A 22,821-nucleotide genomic window follows, 5' to 3' on the forward strand; every position below is an offset into this window, starting at 1 on the left:
TGACACAGCTGAGGGAGGAGGCATGAAGAAACAGTAGGCGGGAAAGACTCGTCTTAAAGGCGCAGTACGACAAAACCACCCCCTGCTGGAAATCAGTATAAAACAGCATCTTGTAAAAGGTATAATGAAAAATCTGATGGGTATTTTGATCTGAAACTTTATATACACATTCTAGAGACGCAAAAGACTTATATTAAATCTGAAAAAGGGGTAACCTAGGTGCCCTTTAAGTGTGATGGTCTGAGTTCTATTGCTTGTTAAGGGTGATTTGAATGATTTAAGGACACTGATTGGCTATATTTATGATATATCTTGAATGCCTGCAGTGATTTGCTAAACTGCTATGCACCAAACCCCCCACCCCCCTTCTAATCACCTCAGAACTGATCTTTAGACATGTGAAAAGCATACATTGTTCACAATTTTATTCTATCACATAAATATTCATTTATTTAATTGGTTATAATTATAGTTAATGGTTAATGGTTTAATTATGGTCATAGTATTCCGATCGTGAGGGTCTGTTGAGGAAAAATATATCAAATTTTCCTCTTTTACCTCTCAGAGTGTTGTCTGTGTTTTGGTGGACAGTCGTGATTAATTCAGTGAATATTGAATGCCATTCAGAGTACTATAGTTCAGCTCAAGTTGCCATTTTATTCAAAATTATTTCAAGGCTACAGTTCAAAGTGATCTTAATTACCTCTTACCAAGATGAAACTCCAGGCTAAAGTTATCGCTCATTCTCCTGCTCTTGAGGGATCAGCACTTCTTAAACTGTCTCTCTATCACAAATGAGCCAACTATTTTCCCTAATTTGAAGTCTCCCATTAGAATACAAGCAGGAACGCTCTCACAGCTGTTTACAAAGATGTTCTGATCACTAGGGCGACTTAACAAGGTGCATTTGATCTCGATTAATAATCATTACTAGCAAAATTTCCACCAAGTATAAGTACCCAAGATACCAGGTGCCGTTTTCTATTTATAGGCTCTTGTTTTTCAGCTCAGATGCATTGCTGTATAATTCCTACCTCAGCAGTTGCACCTGTCATCCAGGTTCACCTGGAAAAACCTCAGTCCATCAAACTTAACCAGTCTGATCATTGTATTCATTCCTGTTTGTCTAAGAATCCCCAGCAGCCACAATGTCTAACAGTGCATATAATGTCTTTTAGCCTAGCCGGGTAAATGTTTTCATTGTAAGCAAGGACTGTTTTACAATTTAGTATAAATTCACTGATTTTCAACCCACATTGTGTTGTTACAATGGGGGATAGTGTAAATAAACAGTGTTCATTTCTTTCTCCATTCTTTCTCCGTGTTTTCTGGAGCGGAAAATTCCTGTTTATTTGTGAGCAAAAAGAAAGTTTGACAGCCTTTTGGCTTTCCACAGGCAGTTGGGATTGGGTTTTTTGAGGAAAAAAAAAAGTATGAATTTTTATGAAAAAGTAGGGCATTTTGCACCTACTGGTAGGTTAAGACAGCTGTTATCATCCATCCACATGGGCAATCAGCTATAGAACACATTTCTATAGAAGACATTTATATTATTTATTCAATTTCCCATTAATTGTATTTCATTAATTTCTACCCCTACCCCAACTCTAAACACAGCCATCGCAGTAATATAAAAACAGATCTGGAGTCTTTTCTATTAGTATGACTGATTACCACAAGAATTATTTATAATAATTCATTCTTTTTTTTTTCGGCTTAGTCCCTTTATTTATCAGGGGTCGCCACAGTGAAATGAACTGCCAACTTATCCAGCATACGCAGCAGATCCCCTTCCAGCTGCAACCCATCACTAGGAATCATCCATACGCACTCATTCACACACATACACTATAGACAATTTAGCCTACCCAATTCACCTATAGCAAATGTCTTTGGACTTGAGGGGGCAACCAGAGCAAACCGAGGAAACCCACGCCAACACAGGGAGAACATGTAAACTCCACACAGAAATGTCAGCTGATTCAGCCGAGGCTCGAACCAGCAACCTTCTTGCTGTGAGGCGATTGTGCTACCCACTGCGCCATTGTGCAGCCTAATTATTAATATTATTTATTAAATTTCCCATTAGTTGTATTTTATTAAAATCTACCCCTATCCCAACCCTAAGCCCAACTGTCAAAGTACTGTAAAAACAGATCTGGATCTGGAGTCTTCTCCATTAACGCAGAAGGCCCCTACTGGCCTATATCTATCAGCTGATAACCACTGATAACACCCATTAAATCGAGTGATAACATTCGAGGGGGGTAAGTTGCAACTAAGAGATTTAGTGTTGTTATTAACTACATATTAATTAAAATTAAAATGATATAAAACAATCTAAAAGTAAATTGAAACTTCAAAATACTTTTTTTCTAAGTTTTGTTTTAACTGACAATATATATATATATATATATATATATATATATATATATATATATATATATATATATATATATATATATATATATATATATATATTAGAAATATAAGAAACCAGAATTGTAAGGAAAAACATTTGACTTTTTTATGTCCAAGGCAGATTTGGCAGAAGGTTCTCCCTACTTCTGTTCTTCCAGATTAACTGATGAAAATTCTAATTCTTTCTGTTTTTCCCCTCTGAAAGCACTGTTTGTAGTCATCCAATTTGAAATGGAAACTGCTGATATGCAACGGACAGAGCTGGATCATGACCAATGCATCCTGGACGAACCCATTTTCGTTTTGATCCAGTTTTGCTGGGCAGAACAACAAAAGGGGAGGCTTTTCAAATCATTACAGCATTTTTTTTTACAGATCATTATCATGAAATGTTTAAAAAAAGTCAATTTAACTGTTAGTCAGTGTGTCAGCAAGTAAAGGTAAAGTGCAAGTCTCATCAGTTCAATCCAGAGTAGTGTAATAAAACTAGTCCTCCTTAACTAAAGGTGCAAAAAAGCAGGATGGTGCATCTTGAGAGTGCTTTGCCTTGGCTGCGACCGACATCAGCCCCAGTATGCTCTCTAGCCTATGTTATTTGAAATTCAAAAGCACCACCAAACACATTTAAAGATTCTCCCTGCCCAGTCCAATTACTGTAAGTCACTTTTAAAGCGTCACTCCTGAGGTGCAGGTGTTCAGCCATGGTCACAGTCAAGGCTGAGATGTACTATCCTGAAAACCGAAAAAACATCACTCTCTCTAACCATTTAGAATTGATATTCCAGCACTTGGTAGCAATACAAGTCATATTATTGTGACTAAAGGTTTTCTTAAGTAGCTTTAAAGGTCCTGTGAGTGTGAAGTGCTTTAAAATGTGCATTTTTATTTGATGTTTGACATAATCTCAACTCAAACACAATGAGAGGGTGGGACAGAGTAGCTCCTCCCATTTAAAAAAAACAGCCTATAGTGTTTTGTTTTATCACAGCTCTGGCAGTGAGAGTTTTTGAGCTCAAATGCATCAAATGAAAAGCAAATAAGAAGCTTCTTAAAGGGGGTGGGGCATGTCAGATACTAAAGAGTATCTGATTGGTTATGATGTGATGAGAAACTGTAGAATGGGTTGACATGAATAAAACAGTTGATCTATTTGGGCAGAAGTGACAAACTACAAGCTTTACATGCTTTTCAGTTTTATATCTTCTAAATGAGAATTTTGTCACCATTTTGGGACACACTAGCTTGTAAATATATCCTAAAAACAAACAAAAAAGTTATACAAGCAACTAAAAAACTTTATTTTAATTTCATGAGACCTTTAAAGCATTCCCAGTTTGTCTCCATGTGTGGTTATAGGTCTGTGATTGCTCATGTGTGTGTACTGTTGTCCCTCGGGGCTCAGTTTTAGGTCATTTTAGCACTTTTAGCCATTGTTTGCAATCACTTGATCTTCAGAGCCTTTTTTTATGCAAATGACAGCCACATTTAAACATGCAAAGGGTTGCAAAGACATTGACATTGTATTTCTAAAATTAATCTGTGGATAAATTATAATTTTCTCTGCCTGAATAATGGCCAAACTGAAGTCATGCTTATCAGTCCTCTTCATCAAATGTCTAAAGTTGGTCCACTTGGTCGGCATGTTGATGGCTCCATCTTGGAAACTAAAAGTAAACGCACAAATCTAAGAGTTATCTTCAATCCTTGTCATACATTTTCTCAGTTTTTCCAAAGTTCTGCTGCTTCTTTTTTATATGAGACATGTTGCTAGATAGTGATGACCCAGTGGCGAAGTGGGTAGCATATTCGTCTCACTGCAAGAAGGTCGATGGTTCGAGCCTTGGCTGGGTCAGTTGGAGTTTGCATGTTCTCCCCATGTTGGTGTGGGTTTCCTCCGGGTGCTCCGGTTTCCCCCACAAGTCCAAAGGGTAAATTGAGTAAGCTAAATTGTCCATAGTGTATGAGTGTGAATGAATGTGTATGGGTGTTTCCCAGTGATTGGGTTGTGGCTGGAAGGGTATCTGCTGAATAAAATGTGCTGGATAAGTTGGCGGTTCATTCCACTGTTGCAACCCCAGACTAATAAAGGTACTTAGCCGAAAAGAAAATGAATGATTGTTGCTAGATATTGTCGCATGCTACATTTCACTGTTGCTGAGAAGATGAATTAGTTTTTTTCCCAGATTGATTACTGTACCTCTCTTTTAGTATCCAAATCACTCTTGACAAGCTGTAATATGTACAAAACTCAGCTGCTTGTTTTTTAACTGGAACCATATTGTTTCACGGTGTTATCCTATTTTGGCATCTTTGCATTGGCTTCCAGTCCAGTTCCTTGTTGATTTGAAATTATGAGGCTGAAATACAGAGCATTACATGGTCTGGCTCCACATTATTTATCATCATTGTTAAGTGCATACACTCCAAATGGCACACTATGCTCCAGAAGGTGTAATTTGTTGGCTCATACAGTAAAACATTTATGCGTAACATGACTTTTTCTTTCTATGCTCCTACACTGTGTAGTTTTCTTTTTAGCTCATGGAAAGCTCAGCTTAAGATATATTCAAATTAGCATTGGACTATTGCTGTTTAATGAAGTGTTATTTTTTATTTTTGTATTTTTTCACATCTGTAAAATAAAGTTCCTCATTATAATCCAAAAGGAGCAGACTGTGAGTGGCTTTGAAATACTACTAGCCCAGTGCAATATAGTGGTGGATGTTTCCTTACTTGTTTAGCAAAGGGGAAGACATTATTTCTGTGTTTTATAGTATTTTAGAAATTGTTTTCCCAGGCAGCTAACACTTTAAAAAAAAATTTGAGTTCCACACAATTAATTTGGGTTGGGACATCATGAAGCTATTACGTTAGCTTAATAGTTTTTACAAATTTAAGTGAATTAAATATAAAACAATTAAATTGTCCCAAAAAAACAAGTATTGTGTTGTTTCATCTTATTTTTGTAAGGTTCCATCTATTAGTCCTATGACAGAACTAACAGCATGGGTGAAGGTTAAATGCGTGTAAGCCTTCCCTTGCGCAGCTGTAAACAAATTACTAAAACTTCTTTAACTTTTGTTTCATGAATCCAGTTTTGACACTTACTCTTATCTGACTCCAATTTTTAACAATTTAAGTTATATAAAATTTAAGATATATCTAATTCAAGCTGATCACCTTATAGGTTGTGATTTGGTCTAATTAAGATTGAATTACCTAATAATTCTTTATTTTCATTTAATGGTTCATCGTTTACCCGAAATAGCTTAGAGTGCTGGCCAGTTATATCTGCTCACATACACAGCCTTGCCAGTTGTGGTTCTTGGATAGAGGATATAATGAGGATAAGTAATATTAGGCCGCCCAATGCTTGCTCATACATAGACATTTTGATTTAGTCACTAGATTATATCATACCAAGTCAGTGATTGTCAGAAATTGACAGGTCTCTAATGTTGTGCCTATGCTCCATCCATTGAGCCCGAATGTATGAGCAATCCTTGTCGTAGGTTGCAGAAACCTCAGCCTAAACAATCTACTAGATTTATAAAGATTTCAGGAGATATCAGTGTTAAATAAAATTTTTACATTTATTTGCCAGGCAAATATTTTCCATTCCAATTCACATAAACAAAATAATCCAATTCAGATTGTACAACATCATTAGCCAAAGATGCGAGATTTAAGAGTTAGAAATTAATACCTGACCGTGTAGAAGTGCATTGCTGCATGTAAGCCTTGATAAAGAGCTCAGAGACTCACACACTGCAATGGGGTGTCCTGGCTACAGGATCCCACAGACACCTTTCCCTTAAATACTCACCTTAAATAACAACAAAAAATCGTAAATTCAAGACAATAAAAGCTTCACACACACCCTTGTCTGGTCATGAGTTGATGTGAAGACCATTTTCCCTGGAGTGGAGCATCTGGCAACGATCTTATCAAAGCTGAAGCCCAGATCAACATAAACAAGTGAAATTATAAAATATTACTGTAAAATTAAGACCACATTACCAATCACACAACAACATTTAAAATGATACCAAACATGAATATAGATCCACAAGATACACCAGATTAAAAATCTGCAAATTATGTGTGGAAGAGTGTCAGTGACCTGCTCTGGTGGAGAAGGTAAAGTAAAGGGCAGAGAGGAGGCTCAGGGTTGGTTACTGAGACAGTTGAACAACTAGTTTCGTAGTTGATCTTCTTCTCAGATTAGAAAGTTTATTGTTTTAGTGCCTGACAAATCTCAAGGTCTTGCCTCATGGAATTTTATAACAGGGTCTGGTATTATGGAGAGACTTAGGCCCCGTTTACACTTGTACGTTTTGGTTTTAAAACGGCATTTTAGAATGAAAATGATCCGCGTCCCCTCTAGCTTTTCACCCAGCGTTTCTGAACAACTCTACACCTGTAACCACGGGGAGTGACACATACAACTGAGGTAAGATCCAATATGCAGGTTTATTCGTCGTCAGGCAAGCAATGGTCAATACAGGTACAAATGGGTATGTGTAGGCAGTCCAGAATCGTATTCAGTAACAGACGAGAGGTCAAAAGGCAGGCGGCAGACTAAGACAAGGATGCTAACAAGGCTAAGGTCGGTACACAGGATAACAAGACTGGGAACCGTGTTGTAGTGCTACTGACAGTAAACAAAACTCGGCCAAAACTGAATGGATGAGTGTGGCTTAAATAGTGTGTGCAATCAGTCGCTGACAATCCTCAGGTGGTGCAAGTAATCAGTCTAGATGAGGAAGCATGTGTGTCTGAGCAAAGTGCATGTATGAATATGTAGTCCAGAAAGTGCGGAATTGTAGTCCATAGGTTATAGTGAATGAAGTCCAGCGATCTTATGGAATCCGATCGCTGGTAATCGTGACAGCACCACACCACTGAAAACTACTTCATGTGACCTCACACACACACACACACACACACACACACACACACACATATACAGACACTAACATGCGCTGCAGCATATCTAGCCAGATGAGAGCTGTGCTCGCCAGACTGTTCATCAAGGATCTACCGCTGGATCTAATCTCACTATATTTGTTAAACGTGAAATTTAATTAATCTTGTTGTCTACATCTAACAACATATTCTTTGGTCTTTTGAATCTATTACTTGTAACGTGTTTTGGCTGAGCGCAAAGATAAGTTAATAATTAATGTAACCTCGTACATTCTGTATATTGACTGATTGCTTGCCTATATTTCCTATAATATATAAACTTATTGTACCTTATACTTTTATAATGGCCATTATTGATTATTAAAACTGATATTTATGTTTCAAATTTTCAATGAAAATGAAAGGAGGCAGTGATGTCATAGGCTTCGTTTTGTTAAAAATATGATACAGTGAAGCTTATGTAAATATGCAGCATGATGCCTCAACATTTCTGCTGTCTGTTAAGTTAGTTGTTAAGTAGCAGTTCGACGAGGCAGTGGCGCAGTAGGTAGTGCTGACGCCTCACAGCAAGAAGGTCACTGGTTCGAACCTCGTCTCAGTTGGCGTTTCTGTGTGGAGTTTGCATGTTCTCCCTGCCTTCGTATGGGTTTCCTCCGGGTTTCCCCCACAGTCCAAAGACATGCGGTACAGGTGAATTGGGTAGGCTAAATTGTCCGTAGTGAATGAGTATGTGTGTGGATGTTTCCCAGAGATGGGTTGAGGCTGGAAGGGTATCCGCTGTGTCAAAACTTGCTGGATAAGTTGGCGGTTCTTTCCGCTGTGGCGACCCCGGATTAATAAAGGGACTAAGCCGACAAGAAAATGAATGAAAATAGCAGTTCCTTAAATCATGTTTTCATTTTATTGTTAAGATAGTGAAACAATGTAGCCAGGGTGATGCGAATGAGGTTATAAAGTACTTTGTTCCCTTTGAAGATTTACCCGATGTGTCCTCAGGAGTTTGTTTTCTATATCAAGCTTGCAAAGTGTGAACTCTTAAGAAGACGATGCATGACTGAACTGAGTAGGGTACTTAATATTGAGGAAAAAGCCCCAATCAGATGCCCCACACCTCCATTTTCAGATGTCTCTGTTTTTTAAAACACTCCGTTTTCGGCGCTCGAAAACTCCGGTATAGTGTGGACAGAAGACGTAACCGTAGCAACTTACACATTTTAAAACTAAAACATATTAGTGTAAACGGGGCCTTACATTTTAAATAAATAGTTGGAACAAACAGCAAAGTTTTTTTGAAAGCTCACTTTGCTAGTGTTGAGGTACATCTTTAATATTGTTTTACCATAAATGGTCAGAAATGTGAAAGCCAGAAGGCATCTAATCCTAAAAATAAATGTTTGGGTGTGTTTTTCAGGTCAGTGGAACGATGTATAACACGGGCCGGCATGTGTCACTGCGCCCAGACAAGTCACACCTGGTGAACATCTCTGGCGGGCCGCTGAGCTACAGCTACAGGCTGGAGGAGATCCGGCTTCACTTTGGCAGTGAGGACAATCGGGGATCAGAGCACCTGCTCAATGGCCAGGCCTTCCCTGGAGAGGTGAGCCAACACACAGCCTGGAAATAATACATCACTTCTGCAAGATTCAATTAGAGCTGTCTTCCTTCAAACGCCTGGATGCGGCAACAAACCCTTGAAGTACTGGCACTGAAGTTAATGAACTAGGCAAAATTGTGATGTTAGTCCTTTTTATCACATTAGTTTTACACCATTAAAAAAAATCTACTACCCTTAGTCTGCTTTTCTTCGACAGCATGAAATGTACAAAAAGACCTCATTTGAGCAGATCAGAGAAATATTCCAAAGCCAAATAAGTTCAGTATATTGATCATTTTTGGATTTCTCTGGATTTTCTTTTTATTTTTTAACTTATCAGATAGCTATCCAAGTCAGATAGCTTGTGGATGAGGTGACCAGGTGTAATCAGGCCCTTAGTGGCACAGCACTAAAGATATAGATATCTGATCCTATATATCTGTATAGGCATAGCAAATCATGCTGTGCCACTAAGGGCCTGTTTACACCTGGTCAAGCTCAGTGTATTTTATCTGACTTAAAAAAATGAATAAATCCTGAGAAATCCAAAAATGATATATTATACTTATTTGGCTTTGGGATACTTCTCTGATCTGCACAAATACACAAATTTTGTACGTTTACATTTGGCTGCATAAATGCATTTCTAAATGGATATGATTTCAATCTTCCAATCCTGATCTATACACTTTTTTTTTTACAGAATTTTATAAAAATGTTCATTCATTCGGTTTCTTTTTGAATTAGTCCCTTTATTAATCTGGGGTCGCCTCAGTGGAATGAACCGGCAACTTATCCAGCATATCTTTTACACAGCAGATGCCCTTCCAGCTGCAACCTATCACTGAGAAACATCCATAAACTCCACACAGAAATGCAAACTGACCCAGACGGGGATCGAATCAGCGACCTTCTTACTGTGAGGCCATTGTGCTAACACGCTGCGCCACTGTGCTGCCCCTTTACAGAAATGTATGTTCATACTATGTGTAGGCTACAGGAGGCTTTGTACTATACTGGCCTTCCAGTAAAACATCATCAACAGCACACAAGGCTCTAAATACTAAAGAAAAAAGAGGCTAAAAGGCTAAAAAGGCTAAAAGAAACATCTAATTTTGTCGTATAGATACAAGCATGACATCATTCAATACTATAAAGGGTTTTCATTGATTTATGAATAACATACTCTTCCAAAAATAAAACCCTGTGCCTTTGTAGATGAAAGAAATGCTATGTTTATCTAATGTTTTTCCTCCGCGTTCACAAAGATAGCCTAAGCTGTTTGCATCATCGCTGTTGTCAGTACAGCCATTTGATATTAACTAAACATTCTAATTCCATCATTTGTTGATTAACGACCAGTCAAATATAAAACAAAACAAAAAAAATCTAATAAAGCGAAACAAACATTGCAAATTTGTCATCTGTGGCATCTGTTATATCTGACATATAGCCTATAAGACACTTTCACATCTTTATTTTTTATCCCATGTTGAACAGAATGCATTCAGCTCCTTTTTTATCTGGAATGTGTCCCAGACCACCTTCCTGAAGTGGTCTGAGCAATTGGATTTATTACATCTCAAATGCCTTTCAGAAGCATGAAGCACACATGAACCTTTCAATATCAAATAACCTGAAAAAAAAAAAACATGAAGTGAGCATGTGTGAACAGCCCCTAAGTTTTTAGGGCAAAAGTCAGGCCTATAGAAATTTGAATTTTAAGAACTTATTGTGCTGCAAGAACAGTCTAAATGCAACACTAGAACAATGAGCTGTCTTCCAGTTTAGACAGTCGGATATCAGTTGGTCTGGTCTAGTGCTACTAATGTTTGGTGATGGGATTCATCAAACAAACCAAGCTTTGGTTAATCCTGGTTCTTAACACTGCCTTCTCTCTGGCTGGTTGAACCCCCTTTTTCTCTTTACACTTGCCTTAATTCTTCATGTTATAGATTTAACAAGGTACTGGAAATATTCATCAGAGATTTTGGTCCATACTGACATGATAGCATCACACAGTTGCTGCAAATTTGTTGGCTGAATATTCTTGATTTTAATTTCCTGTTCCACCCCATCCCAAAGATGCTCTATTTGATTGAGATCTGGTGACTGTGAAGGCCATTTGAGTACAGTAAACTCGCTGTCATGTTTAAGAAACCAGTGTAAGACCATTCGTGCTTTATGACATGTTATCTTGCTGTAAGTAGCCATCAGAAGATGAGTACACTGTGGTCATAAAGCGTGGTTGTGTGTTCAGAGTTGCTCTTTAGCATACCTATGTAGTAATGAGTGGTTATTTGAGTTACTGTTGCTTTTCTATTAGGTTGAACCAGTCTGGCCATTCTTTTTCAGACCATTCTCTGTTAACCCCAGAGATGGTTGTGCATGAAAATGACAGTAGATAAATAGTGTGAAAAACTCAGACCAGCTCGTCTGACACCAACAAACATGCCACGTTCAAAGTCACTTAAATCACCTTTCTTCCACATTCTGATGCTCGGCTTGAACTGCTGCAGATTGTCTTGACCATGTCTACATGCCTAAATGCATTGAGTTGCTGCCATGTGATTGGCTGATTAGAAGTTTGCATTAATAAGCAGTTGAGCGGGTGTATCTAATAAAGTGGCCGGTGAGTGTATATTAAAATGCAGTTCATTTAAACACTTTTCTTTGATGAACATGTAAATTGTAAATAAAAAAAATCTATGTTACTATGTAAGTGTGACATAACTGTGAAATTCTTGAAAATTAATTTGAGCTATTATTAGTATAGCAGTGATACACCAAGCTGGGAGAGTTCATTTTATTGAAAGAAATTATTACTGAACAAAAATGCATAAAACTACTGTTATTACATTATTTTGATTAGATAAAAACTACCTTGGTGAGCATAGAAATCTTCTTTACAAAATATTTAATGAGTATATATCCGTGCAATACTTGTCTAAACATTTGTCACATTTTAATCCGAGTAATAAGGATTGAAAGATTTGTTGAGCTTTTCCTCATGAACCCTCTCACCGAAGCACAACAAACAATTCTTAATTTACAACAAGCGGCAGTTTCCGGAGACCACCAATTTGCGCCAAACATATCGAATAGCTTTAATGAGTTTATGCTTCATCTTAGCGAGGCATGAAGATGCTCGGCCCTCTCTGATCCTCACCTCTGATTCCACTGAAGTCAGCAGCTTCACTTCATTTTCCTAATTCAAATGAGGTTATATGGGCAGCAGCTTTCCAACAACTTCATTTTGAGGCTGACAAGCAAGCTCATTATAACTGATGACTGAAGCATATTTTCTAATGAGTTCCAATGCAATTTTGAGCCACCGAAAATTAAGCAGCAGCTTTTCTGGCTTCCATCTCTGCTTTCATTGAGCTGCGCTGAAAGAACGATAAAGCCGTGCGGAGGGGCATAAAGGAGCTTCATAATGTTCCCATTAACAATTCATTACAAATTTATACACAACACAAAGCAAAATATTTATATGGATTAATGCACTGACCCTCATTATGGTGTCACACGAGATTATAAGCTGACACAAAGGGAGTTAATGGAGTTATGCTGTTATATACGCATAATTTATGAGCATATTTTATAGATTACGGCTATTTAGAAAGTGGAGCCAGTTGTGCAGTCACAATGTGTTTGGCTCCACGCTTTTTTTTCAGAGCAGGTGTTTGTTATCCTGAAACTAACACTTTCGTTTCTTTTCACAGGTGCAACTCATCCATTATAATCAGGACTTGTATTTAAATTACAGTGATGCCGTCAGGAGTCCTAATGGAATTGCAGTTGTTTCTATCTTCATGAAGGTTAGTTGTCTCAGCTGCTTTAAATGTATGAAGGGAGAGCTGACACTTCATTAATTAGTCTTCAACTTCATTAATATTTAGCAAACGTAATTTATAGACTTAACAGATCAGCAGTTCACATCCAGTCCAATTTGAGTGTGCATGAATCAACATGTCGTGAAATTTACATTATTAATTGTTCATTTTAAGCATTATACATTTATTAATTTAATAAAGTTTTTGACTATTTTTATGGTGTTGTCTAAATATGAATATAGGGATGCTCCGATAAGGATTTTTGCAGCCAATGCCGAGTACCGATTCCATGTCATGGTGATGGGCCAATACTGAGTAGTAATTCTGATGCTTCAAGCTTTATATTATAAAGCATGTTTTGCCTCTATGTATGGTACTTTAGTGGAGATCTCGCTTTACCTAGAGAACAAATAAAGGATGCTGCTAATAATTCCTTAAACGTGTCTCTTATAGCCATTTAGGTGTGAACATGTCATGGTCAGAATCAACTTTACTGAAAATATATGAAACAAATTTTAAAAATTGGTAAAAAAAAATTACGATGTAGTTTAAAAACATTGCACATGATGGTAGAATTCAACTTGTCTCAATCAAGGAAAAGTTTGGAGCGCATATTTGCTGCATAAGAAGTTACAATGCACACCTTTGAATCCATTACTTCTTTACTAAAAGAAAAAAGTTCAATAAACTACACAGCAAAATATGGAGACCCAAAACAACTTTAAGAGAGTTGATTTCAACACTTTGAAAGTGTATTATGGGGTTCACTCCCTACAGAGTGTTTTCCTATTTTTTCAGACTTTTTTCCAATCTTTTTCTTAGTGTTTCTTATTTGTTACAATTTTTTTTTATTGCTTCCTATTTATATTATTATTATTTATTTTTTTATTATTATTTATTTATTTTTTTTTTTCCTTTTTACCCCCCCCCCATTTGTAGTATTTTACAAATTGTTTTCCTATTTTTCCCATTTTTTCTTATTTTTTATTTTTCCCTATTTTTCCTTTTTCCTTTTTATTTTTTACCTATTTTTTATTAATGTTTCTTATTTTTTTCTTATTTTTCCAGTTTTTATTACTTTTTTCTTTTTTTTTCTTTTTTTATTACTTAACTTTTATTACTGTTATGTAGTGTTCTTTTATTCAACTCTCTTGAATGTAAATGTTGTAATGTAAATTAATGTAAATGTAAGTTGAATGTAAATGTTGGAAGTAAAAGTGATTTTTACACTGAATCAATTTATCTTCAAAGTCTGATAATATTCATTTATTAAAATCTAACTCTATAATGTCAACACTTTACTCTGAAATGCTTTAACACTGAGAATTTACCTTAGATGAATTTGCTGTGTACTATTTATTGCAATATGTATATTACAAGAAGTTGTATTAAATATTCATTGGGAAAAAAATTGACTTCTTATATGTAAAAAGGCCTAAATACATGCAAGGTCATTCAAATATTTTGCTCATCTCCAACTAACACAAACACTTGTGATTGGTTCATGAGATCGGTGAGCCAGATCAGCGAGGATCGATCGAGTCATTAAATGCGATTATCGACCAATAGCGATCTTCAACCGATCGTTTTTTGTTATTTGGTGCCAAAAATCCTCCAGAAGAAAACATTATTTGAAAACAAATATTTTAGATTTGGGGAAATATCCTCAGTTTTTTTCAGAAAAGTTGTTTTATCCAAGCACATTTGTAATTATATCTAACTATAAATCAGAAATCATCCAAAAAACTTCACGTTCAGAGTTCAAAATGTCATGTGACCTTTTTCTGCACAGTCTAATATTAGTATTTAGTTTCATTATGCCTGTCCAATTATTAAAGCAGTGTTTCTTGAAAGTGACTGATTGTGAAAAAATAATCTAATATCCATTCTAGATTTTGATCAAATGTGAAGCTGATATTAAAATTCTAGGTACTTTAATTATGGGTGATATATTAAATGAAATTCTGACTGTAGCACTGTGCATTAGTTATGCATCTTGTTATGCATCTATGTTGCTTCAAAGAAACAAAAAAACTTTTTTTCATCTAGTTCATTAAGTATAAATTAGCACTGTCTAATTTTTGACTGAAAACAAAAAAAAAAGGATACATTTTTGTTAGAGTTTGGATTAAAATCATGTCATATTCTTGCTACATAGAGAAAATGTCAGTTCATGACATTGATGTTATTGCAAAAGCTGCCCTTTTAATCACTTATAAGTGATTATAATGTATTATTGATTATAAGTGAAATTAATCTTATACTTTGTTTCAAGACTTTATAGTCTATGATAAGGGAATTCAGAAGTATGCAGAATTCATTGAGTGAACATGCATGTTTAACAAAACTCTTTCAATGCTTTTGATTGGCTGTTGCATTCTTACTGTAAGTTCAACAGAAATGGTTAAAGAGATAGTTCATCTGAAACTGAAAGTTTACTCACTATTTACTTTGTCTCACTCAAATGGTTTTAGTCCTTTGAGAATTTCTTTTTTTATGTTAAATACAAAAGAAGATATTTTGAAGAATGTTGGAAACGGGCAATTATTGATGTCTATACTGAGAAAAATAATTACTGTGCATCTTAATAGTTACAGGTTACCACCTTTCTTAAAAATATAATTTATTGTGCTCAATGGAAGAAAGAAAGCCAAACATCTTTGGAATAAGTGACTGATTTTTTTTTAGTTTTTCAAAGAAATGGACACTTTTGACATTGACCATAAAAGTTTAGCTCAACTGCTCTGACATACGTTTTTCTTTCTTCTCTTGAATTTCTGGGCACTTTTCTTTTCCCTTAAGCCCTGCCTTGCCCTAGTCCTCATGAGTTTTATAACTTCAAATTGAAGATATCAGCCAAATTAATCAGAATGATGGCACCATGGTGGCTCAGTGGTTAGCACTGTTGCTTCACAGCAAGAAGGTCACTGGTTCGAACCCGGCTTGCCCAGTTGGCATTTCTGTATAGAGTTTGCATGTTCTCCTCGTGATCATGTAGGTTTCCTACGGGTGCTCCAGTTTCCCCCACAGTCCAAACACATGCAGTATAGGTCAATTAAATAAACTAAATAGGTCGTAGTCTATGTGTGTCAATGTTTCCCAGTTCTGGGTTGCAGCTGGAAGGGCATCCGCTGTGTAAAATATATGCTGGAAAAGTTGGCGGTTCATTCCACTGTGGCCATCCCTGATGAATAAAGAAACTAAGGCGAAGGAAATTGAATGAATGAATAATAAGACCGATCACAATCTGCTGCCTATCAGTCCGAGCATCCCTAAAGCACTCACAAAGTTACTACTTATTTTAAAAAAACAACAAACTACTCATAAAAATGTGTGATTTGGGACGCAGCCTAAATGAAACTGGCAAATGGTCAAACTATATTAATTATTCATGCATGCTGGGAAAAGGGAGAATGGGATTGAACTAATCCATTTCTTTCTCATAGTAAAAAAATGCAGTCATCCCATATGCATAAAGCTATGCTCCAGAAAGGTCTTTTTATAACATCATCTAATTGAATATATTCAATGTAATAAAGGTGGCAGATTATAAATGTCAATCTATTTTAAATTAAAATGTAGCAATTAAATGAATCTCAAAAGCCACGCAACAGCACTGAGGAATTTATTTCAGACAGCGCTGCCTCTGTTTTTGTTTTTGTTGATTTTTCCCCTCATATCTAAAGTGTGATAATGGCTGAGATTCCCAGGTATTTAACCTCATCACACAGCATGACGTAAAGCTCACAGATTGCTCTCAGAGACGCCTCTCTCCCCGTCGCTCTGAATCGTGACTTCGGTGTAAATGAGGGCAGAGCTGCCACAGTTCAGATGAAGGTGTTGCAGCACTGCAGCTCACTTTTATCCGGCTTCTCAGCGATCGAGATGTCGGGGAATCTCCACCATTCTCCTCCTAATGAAGGCACATGAATGAAAGTCATTCGTCTTCAGAACATATAAAAAAAACACCACCAGATGCCCCTAGAATAAATTCTACTAGACTATTATTGATTACATGGTGAAGGCGTAATGAAACCTCTCAGCAGTAAGTTAACGGTCACGTCATTTGTGATGAATAGACTCACCAAAAGCATGTTTTATGAAACTCTGCCTTTTCATCAGAAATTGCTGCAGATGTCTACTTGCTAAATGTTTGCTTTCAAATTTTTTCTACAGATTTCAGAGCCTACCAATGTGTTTCTAAACCGTATGCTGAATAGAGAGACCGTTACGAGGATTACATATAAGCGTGAGTGCCACAAATGTGACTTTCTTAATGTCATCTGAGCACTTTTTGTACATTCGTTAACTTTTGAAGGCTGTTTTTTGTTAGTGTTAAAGGCATAGCTTGCCCAGAAATGAAAATGTGCTGATGATTCATCCTCAGGCTGTCCAAGATGTAGGTGAAGTTTTTGATTTTTTAGCAGAAACTTCTGGTCCTTGGTGATTCATAAAATGCAAGTTAATGGTTATGAAAAATTGAAAGGTTAAAAAAAACATAATGGCAAAAACATTTATACCTGTGGTTCTTAACAATACATTGAGGCCCTGTAAAGCCAAATGATCAGTCTGACCAAGAAACTGAACATTATTTACAACATTATTACTCTCAAAGTGCTGGTAGCCATTGACTATCTTATGAATCACTTTGAGCCATGAAACGTCAACCTACACCTTGGATGGCCTGAGGGTAAATAAATTAACAGCATTTTTTTTTTTTTCATTTTAGGGTGAACTATGTCTTTAAATTTGTATTACGATCAAAATTAATGTATGTTAATATTGGTGTATTTGATTTGATTGAAAGCTGCCTTCAACTGTAATATAAATCAAACGGTTTGCATAGTCTGAGTGTGAATTAAAATAGCTTTTGTGAGAGGCTTCATAACCCTTAATGAAAAAGGACAGGAAAAACAAACTTGGCTTTGTATTACCACCTGGTGGTCTTGGATATGAAGTGATATTTTATTATCTCAGCATTGCTATTGGAACAAAAAAAATGACAATATGATAATATCCTTCATTTTCCTGTAGGGAGATAGACATCTTAGGATGATGAAAAAAGTGTGTGTGTGATTCATCTGTTCTCATCGGTTGTCTAATACTGTCTTTTCAGATGATGCATACTTATTGATGGGGCTGAATATTGAGGAGCTGTATCCCGAAACCTCACGGTTTATCACTTATGAAGGGTCGATTACTATTCCACCGTGCCTTGAGACAGCTACCTGGATATTAATGAATAAGCCAATTTACATCTCACAGATAGAGGTGAAATACTGCAAGTTCTGGGAAATACAAAACATTGTCTCCACATTTTTTATATATTGTAATAAATTAATTATTATATTATATTATATTATATTATATTATATTATATTATATTATATTATATTATATTATATTATATTATATTATATTATATTATATTATTTGTAAGTACCAAATTGTATTTGGTGTAATATAAAATACATTTATAAAATAAACAAATTTATTTGGAAAGCTTTAGGGTTATTAAGTCTTATTTGTTTTATTTCAGCTAAAATAAAAGCTGCTTTTAATTTTTAAAACCATTTTAAGGTCAAAATTATCAGCCACTTAAGCTGCATATTTTTTTCTGTAGTCTACAGAACAAACCATCGTTATACAATGATTTGCCTAATTACCCTAACTTAATCAACCTAGTTAAGGCTTTAAATGTCACTTTAAGCTGTATAGAAGCGTCTTGAAAAAATATCTAGTAAAATATTACTTACTGTCATCATGGCAAAGATAAAATAAATTATTTCTCAGAAATGAGTTATGAAAACTATTTTGTTTAGAAATGTGTTGAAAAAATCTGCTCTCCATTAAACAGAAATTGGGGGAAAGATTAACAGGGGGCTAATAATTCTGACTTCAACTGTATTATAATGAATTTCCATAGATGCAGTCTCTTCGTCTCCTCAGTCAAAACCAGCCGTCTCAGATCTTCCTCAGTATGGGTGACAACATGCGGCCGACCCAAACTCTGCACCAGCGCTGCATCCGTACCAACATCAACTTCAGCCAGAGGCGGGACTGTCCCAACAACCGCATGCTGAGGCCACAATACAGAGGTCTGTGTAACACACACACACAGCGTGTGTCATAAGAGCACATTGCACACATGCTGCGCTCAAGAAAGCATGAGCTAATTAGACACTCATCATTATCGCTCTTGAAACAGATGGAATTGAAACATTTATCTTTGTGAATAAGTGTTACGCTCCACAAAGAAAGTTTTGTGACAGCACATTCTCATCTCTTTCCAGTGAATGAATGGCTTCTGAAGTAAAAGCTTGAGGTGGATTAGTTACTTCAGCAGCCTGTTTAATATATGAGTATACATGTATACATCCCTAACACTTTCCAAGACAACATTTATTTGGTTAAAAAAACTGGGGTAGCAATAGAGGGTGTGCTTGTGTCAAATCATGGAATAATCCAAAATCCATCTGCATTTACAAAACTGCATGACTTCTATATGGAACCTGGCTGAACTTTTAGAGATGTGACTCTTTTCTCTAGGCATGTGATAATTCAATTAAACAGAGCCAAAAACAGCTGCAGGTATGCCAGCTCTTGCTGCAAAAAAACAACAAACAAGAATAAGTCCATGAGCTGGAATGAATCCAAATAACTTACTTTATCAAGGAAATAGAAGCAAAACATGATGACCAACATCTAACCACTCTAGGCAAGACAAGGCAAGTTTATTTATATAGTACATTTCATATACAGTTGCAATTTAAAGTGCTTTTCATAACAAGAATAAGAGAAACAAGTATAAAAAACTAACAATAACAGTAATTAAAAACCTTTAAAATATGGTAAAACAGGTTATAAAAGAGAAAAGAAAGATACAATAGTGCGGTCTGTGGGATGTGTTTTCAGTCTTGATTTGAATGTGCCTAATGTTGGAGCACATCTGATTATTTCTGGAAGCTGATTCCAGCAGCGGGGGGTGTAGTAGCTGAATGCGGATTCAACCTGCTTTGACTGAACCCTTGAAATTTCTAGTTTAATATGATCCTAAAGATTTGAGATCTGTTAGGTTTGTATTCATTGAGCATATCTGTACTGTATTGAGGTCCTATAGGCCATTTAGTAATTTCTAGACAAGTAGTAATACTTTGTAAGAATTGAAATATTACAATTATTTTTGATGTCTTTGACAATTCAAAACATAAGCTGAAAACAGGGCCAATGGACTCCACAACCCACCAGGGGGGAATGCGGGAAAAACCAGTTCCTGCTGCATTTGCATCTGAGTATGCTGAAACTCAGCTTCATCCCCCCAACTCACACATATGGTCATTTCAATGTTTGAATGTTCTAGATTAACCAAACTGACTTTAACTATCATGTTTGATATCATTTGAAATGTCTCAGTGCGATTGGTACAATGGTCTCATTCTCTCAGAAATAGACATAATCAAAACAATAAATATATAACTTCAGGCATCTTTTGAACCACTGTGAGGGGTGTGACTTTCCACTAAAGTGTGAATGCCTTTTGTTATTCACACACCCTTCCTTGAGGGAATTCTTGGATTATTTAAGGTAAGGTCTGAGAAAGACTCAGCGCGATTCTGCCTAACCAGATCAGCCCATAACATGGATTACTCCATGTTATGTATATTTTTGAAGTCAGGTATGCATCTTTTTCATCTTGGATTTATCTTTGATAATTTGATGTTTTGTATTGATCATTTATGAATTGACTGATTGAATTGGCATAATACATTTACCTGACTAATAAATTGTAATGTTTGACCATATTTTGCTCACTCTGTAATTATTAATTCAAGTAGATTACGCTGTATCCTTGTTTCCGCACGTCTTGCGTCAGGTCAGTAGACGGACTAAAATCCAATTGAGATGGAGCATTGGGCACACTAATTGTGTTTTAGGGATCCGGCTGACTCTTGATATTGATTCATGTGTACTTAGGTGGAAAGGGCGATAACTTCCGTCTAGGTCAACAAGGTGTTGCACGACTAACCTAGATTGGGTACCCGACCTTTGTTTGAAGGTAATATTATTCTAAATTAAGTTCATATGGAAACCATGGGCTTGGTGAAAACCAAAGTTACTATAGAGTCCAGTAGTCGGGTACATTTATATTAATGCCCTAACCTCTAATTAGAAATGATGATTGTCTTAACTCAAAGGTGTACACCTAAGCGGGACTAACTAAAGTATTTTAGAACGAGCGCGCTGGTAGCGGCCATCTAAAGTATTAGTCAATTTACCTCTGTTTAATATTCAAGACTGACCGGAGTGTGACCGTGAGGGACGCCTTCGGCCGAGGCGATTTCTCTGAGCGACATGAGCACCCGAATGAACGGATGTAATAGTTACTAGTGAAGACAAACGGTTCAAACATTTATCTAAATTACATATTGATATAATCTTCTTAATGTTTTATGATTGGAGTCAGATAAAACGAGGATAAATATATTAATATTCTAAACCACCTCATACTAAAATTGGAGTCAGATATGAGCTAAGTTTAATATAAATCAACATTGTGCACTGGAAAAACCGAACATGCAGTGAACCTTCATCCACCAGTGGATACCGTCATTGGACCAACTGGCTGGACCCTACAACTTTAAAATCTATTCTGAATGTTACTGGGAGCCAGTGTAAACACAAGAACAGCATGTACAACCTAAGAAGAGTTTGCTAGTGTAATATTAAATTCAAATCAGTTAACAGAACTTACCACAGTGACAATCATTCAGTCTTGCTCAATACACACTTCACAATAATTTAAGTAGTATACTTGCCTATTTAAATTTGTTTGACTCCTGAAACTTTTATAGTTGAAAATAGTTGATTTTGACAGTATATGTGCGTAACAGAGGCAAGCTAGTCAAGTGCTATGCAGGTAAGCCTCACTCCTCTGACCTCACAAAATGTGCTCTAGCGACCTTGTTAGAGCAACCAACTCCCATACAAAGAATCGCCATTTCGATCCCAGCTCAGAGCGGGTTGGGTGCAATAGGACTGCTGGGTTACATGTGGGGGCTCATCTGGGATGGGGATGAGGTTTAGAAGAGTGAATTCAACAGAAGCCAGCTAGCGAAGTTTTATGCAGGTAAACCTCACTCCTCTGACCTCTAAAGGTGCTCTAGTAACAGGTATATTTATGGGAAAGCCAAAAATGCATTACATTAGTTTTTTTTAAATAGTAAACTATAAATCTAAACTTAATTTTACTTTAAATGCAATTTTCTAAATTTTTGTATTGTATTTTTTAGATTTCCAAGTAGTTGTTTCTTGTTCAAATATTTTTCTATCCTAAAAAAACACATAAATGGAAAGCTTATTTATTTAGCTTTCAGATGATGTGTAAATCTCAATTTCTAAAAATTGACCCTTAATACTGATTTTTAGTTCTGTGTCACATACATAGCAGATGCTTATTCAAAACTATTTTTTCTTGCAGGATTCTTTGATGAATAAAAATATTCTTTAAGCTTTTGTTTTAATTGACAGAGAAAGTTATGTGACAACACATTTTCATCTGCTTTCAGTGAATGAATGGCTTCTGAAATAAAAGCTTGACGTGGATTAGTTACTTCAGAAACCTGTTTGACGGACAGAGGATGATGGGAAACATGCTGCGAGGTGAAGACAAAGGACTTCAATAAAATATATGAAATTACTTTTTTACTTGTTTATATATATATATATAAATATCTCTCAAAGACATTGCTTAGTGCGTTGAGTCAGACAGGACTGGTTGCTTCATCTTCGCTTCTTGAAGTACTGTTTACTCTTATTGTTTGCATCTGAAAAAAAGCAGGTGCTTTCAAGACTTTTGCAGCGAATGGAAAACTACCTTTGCTCTATGCACAGGGATTTCAACTTTACTTGGACACCAGGCAAACAAAAGGATTTCAAGCCTATATCTTGGACTTTTTGGAGCATGTTGCCTTCTTTACGTAAGTGTTTACAGTGCTAAATGGATTGAGTGAGTATCTGCCCAATAAATCTTTGAAGTGGTCA

General features: G+C 36.2%; 1 protein-coding gene across 4 annotated transcripts in view; it reads left to right on the plus strand.

Annotated features, from left to right (window-relative positions):
- Nucleotides 1-22,821, plus strand: part of ca10b (carbonic anhydrase Xb) — a 61,772-nt gene extending 38,951 nt beyond the window's left edge. For 2 of the 4 annotated variants that reach the window (XM_005164096.6, XM_068219190.2), the window contains 6 exons: nt 8,762-8,947; nt 12,670-12,765; nt 16,957-17,029; nt 17,897-18,051; nt 18,707-18,878; nt 22,347-22,821. In XM_005164096.6, the coding sequence (XP_005164153.1) occupies nt 8,762-8,947; nt 12,670-12,765; nt 16,957-17,029; nt 17,897-18,051; nt 18,707-18,878; nt 22,347-22,369 (705 nt within the window). In that variant the 3' untranslated portion in view covers nt 22,370-22,821. Of the gene's footprint in view, nt 1-8,761; nt 8,948-12,669; nt 12,766-16,956; nt 17,030-17,896; nt 18,052-18,706; nt 18,879-19,073; nt 19,147-22,346 lie in introns of those variants that run through there. The other 2 variants (XR_012401101.1, XM_691875.8) reach the window with 2 other exon arrangements.

Source organism: Danio rerio, chromosome 3 (genome assembly GCF_049306965.1).
Source record: "Danio rerio strain Tuebingen ecotype United States chromosome 3, GRCz12tu, whole genome shotgun sequence".
Classification (NCBI taxonomy): Eukaryota; Metazoa; Chordata; class Actinopteri; order Cypriniformes; family Danionidae; genus Danio; species Danio rerio.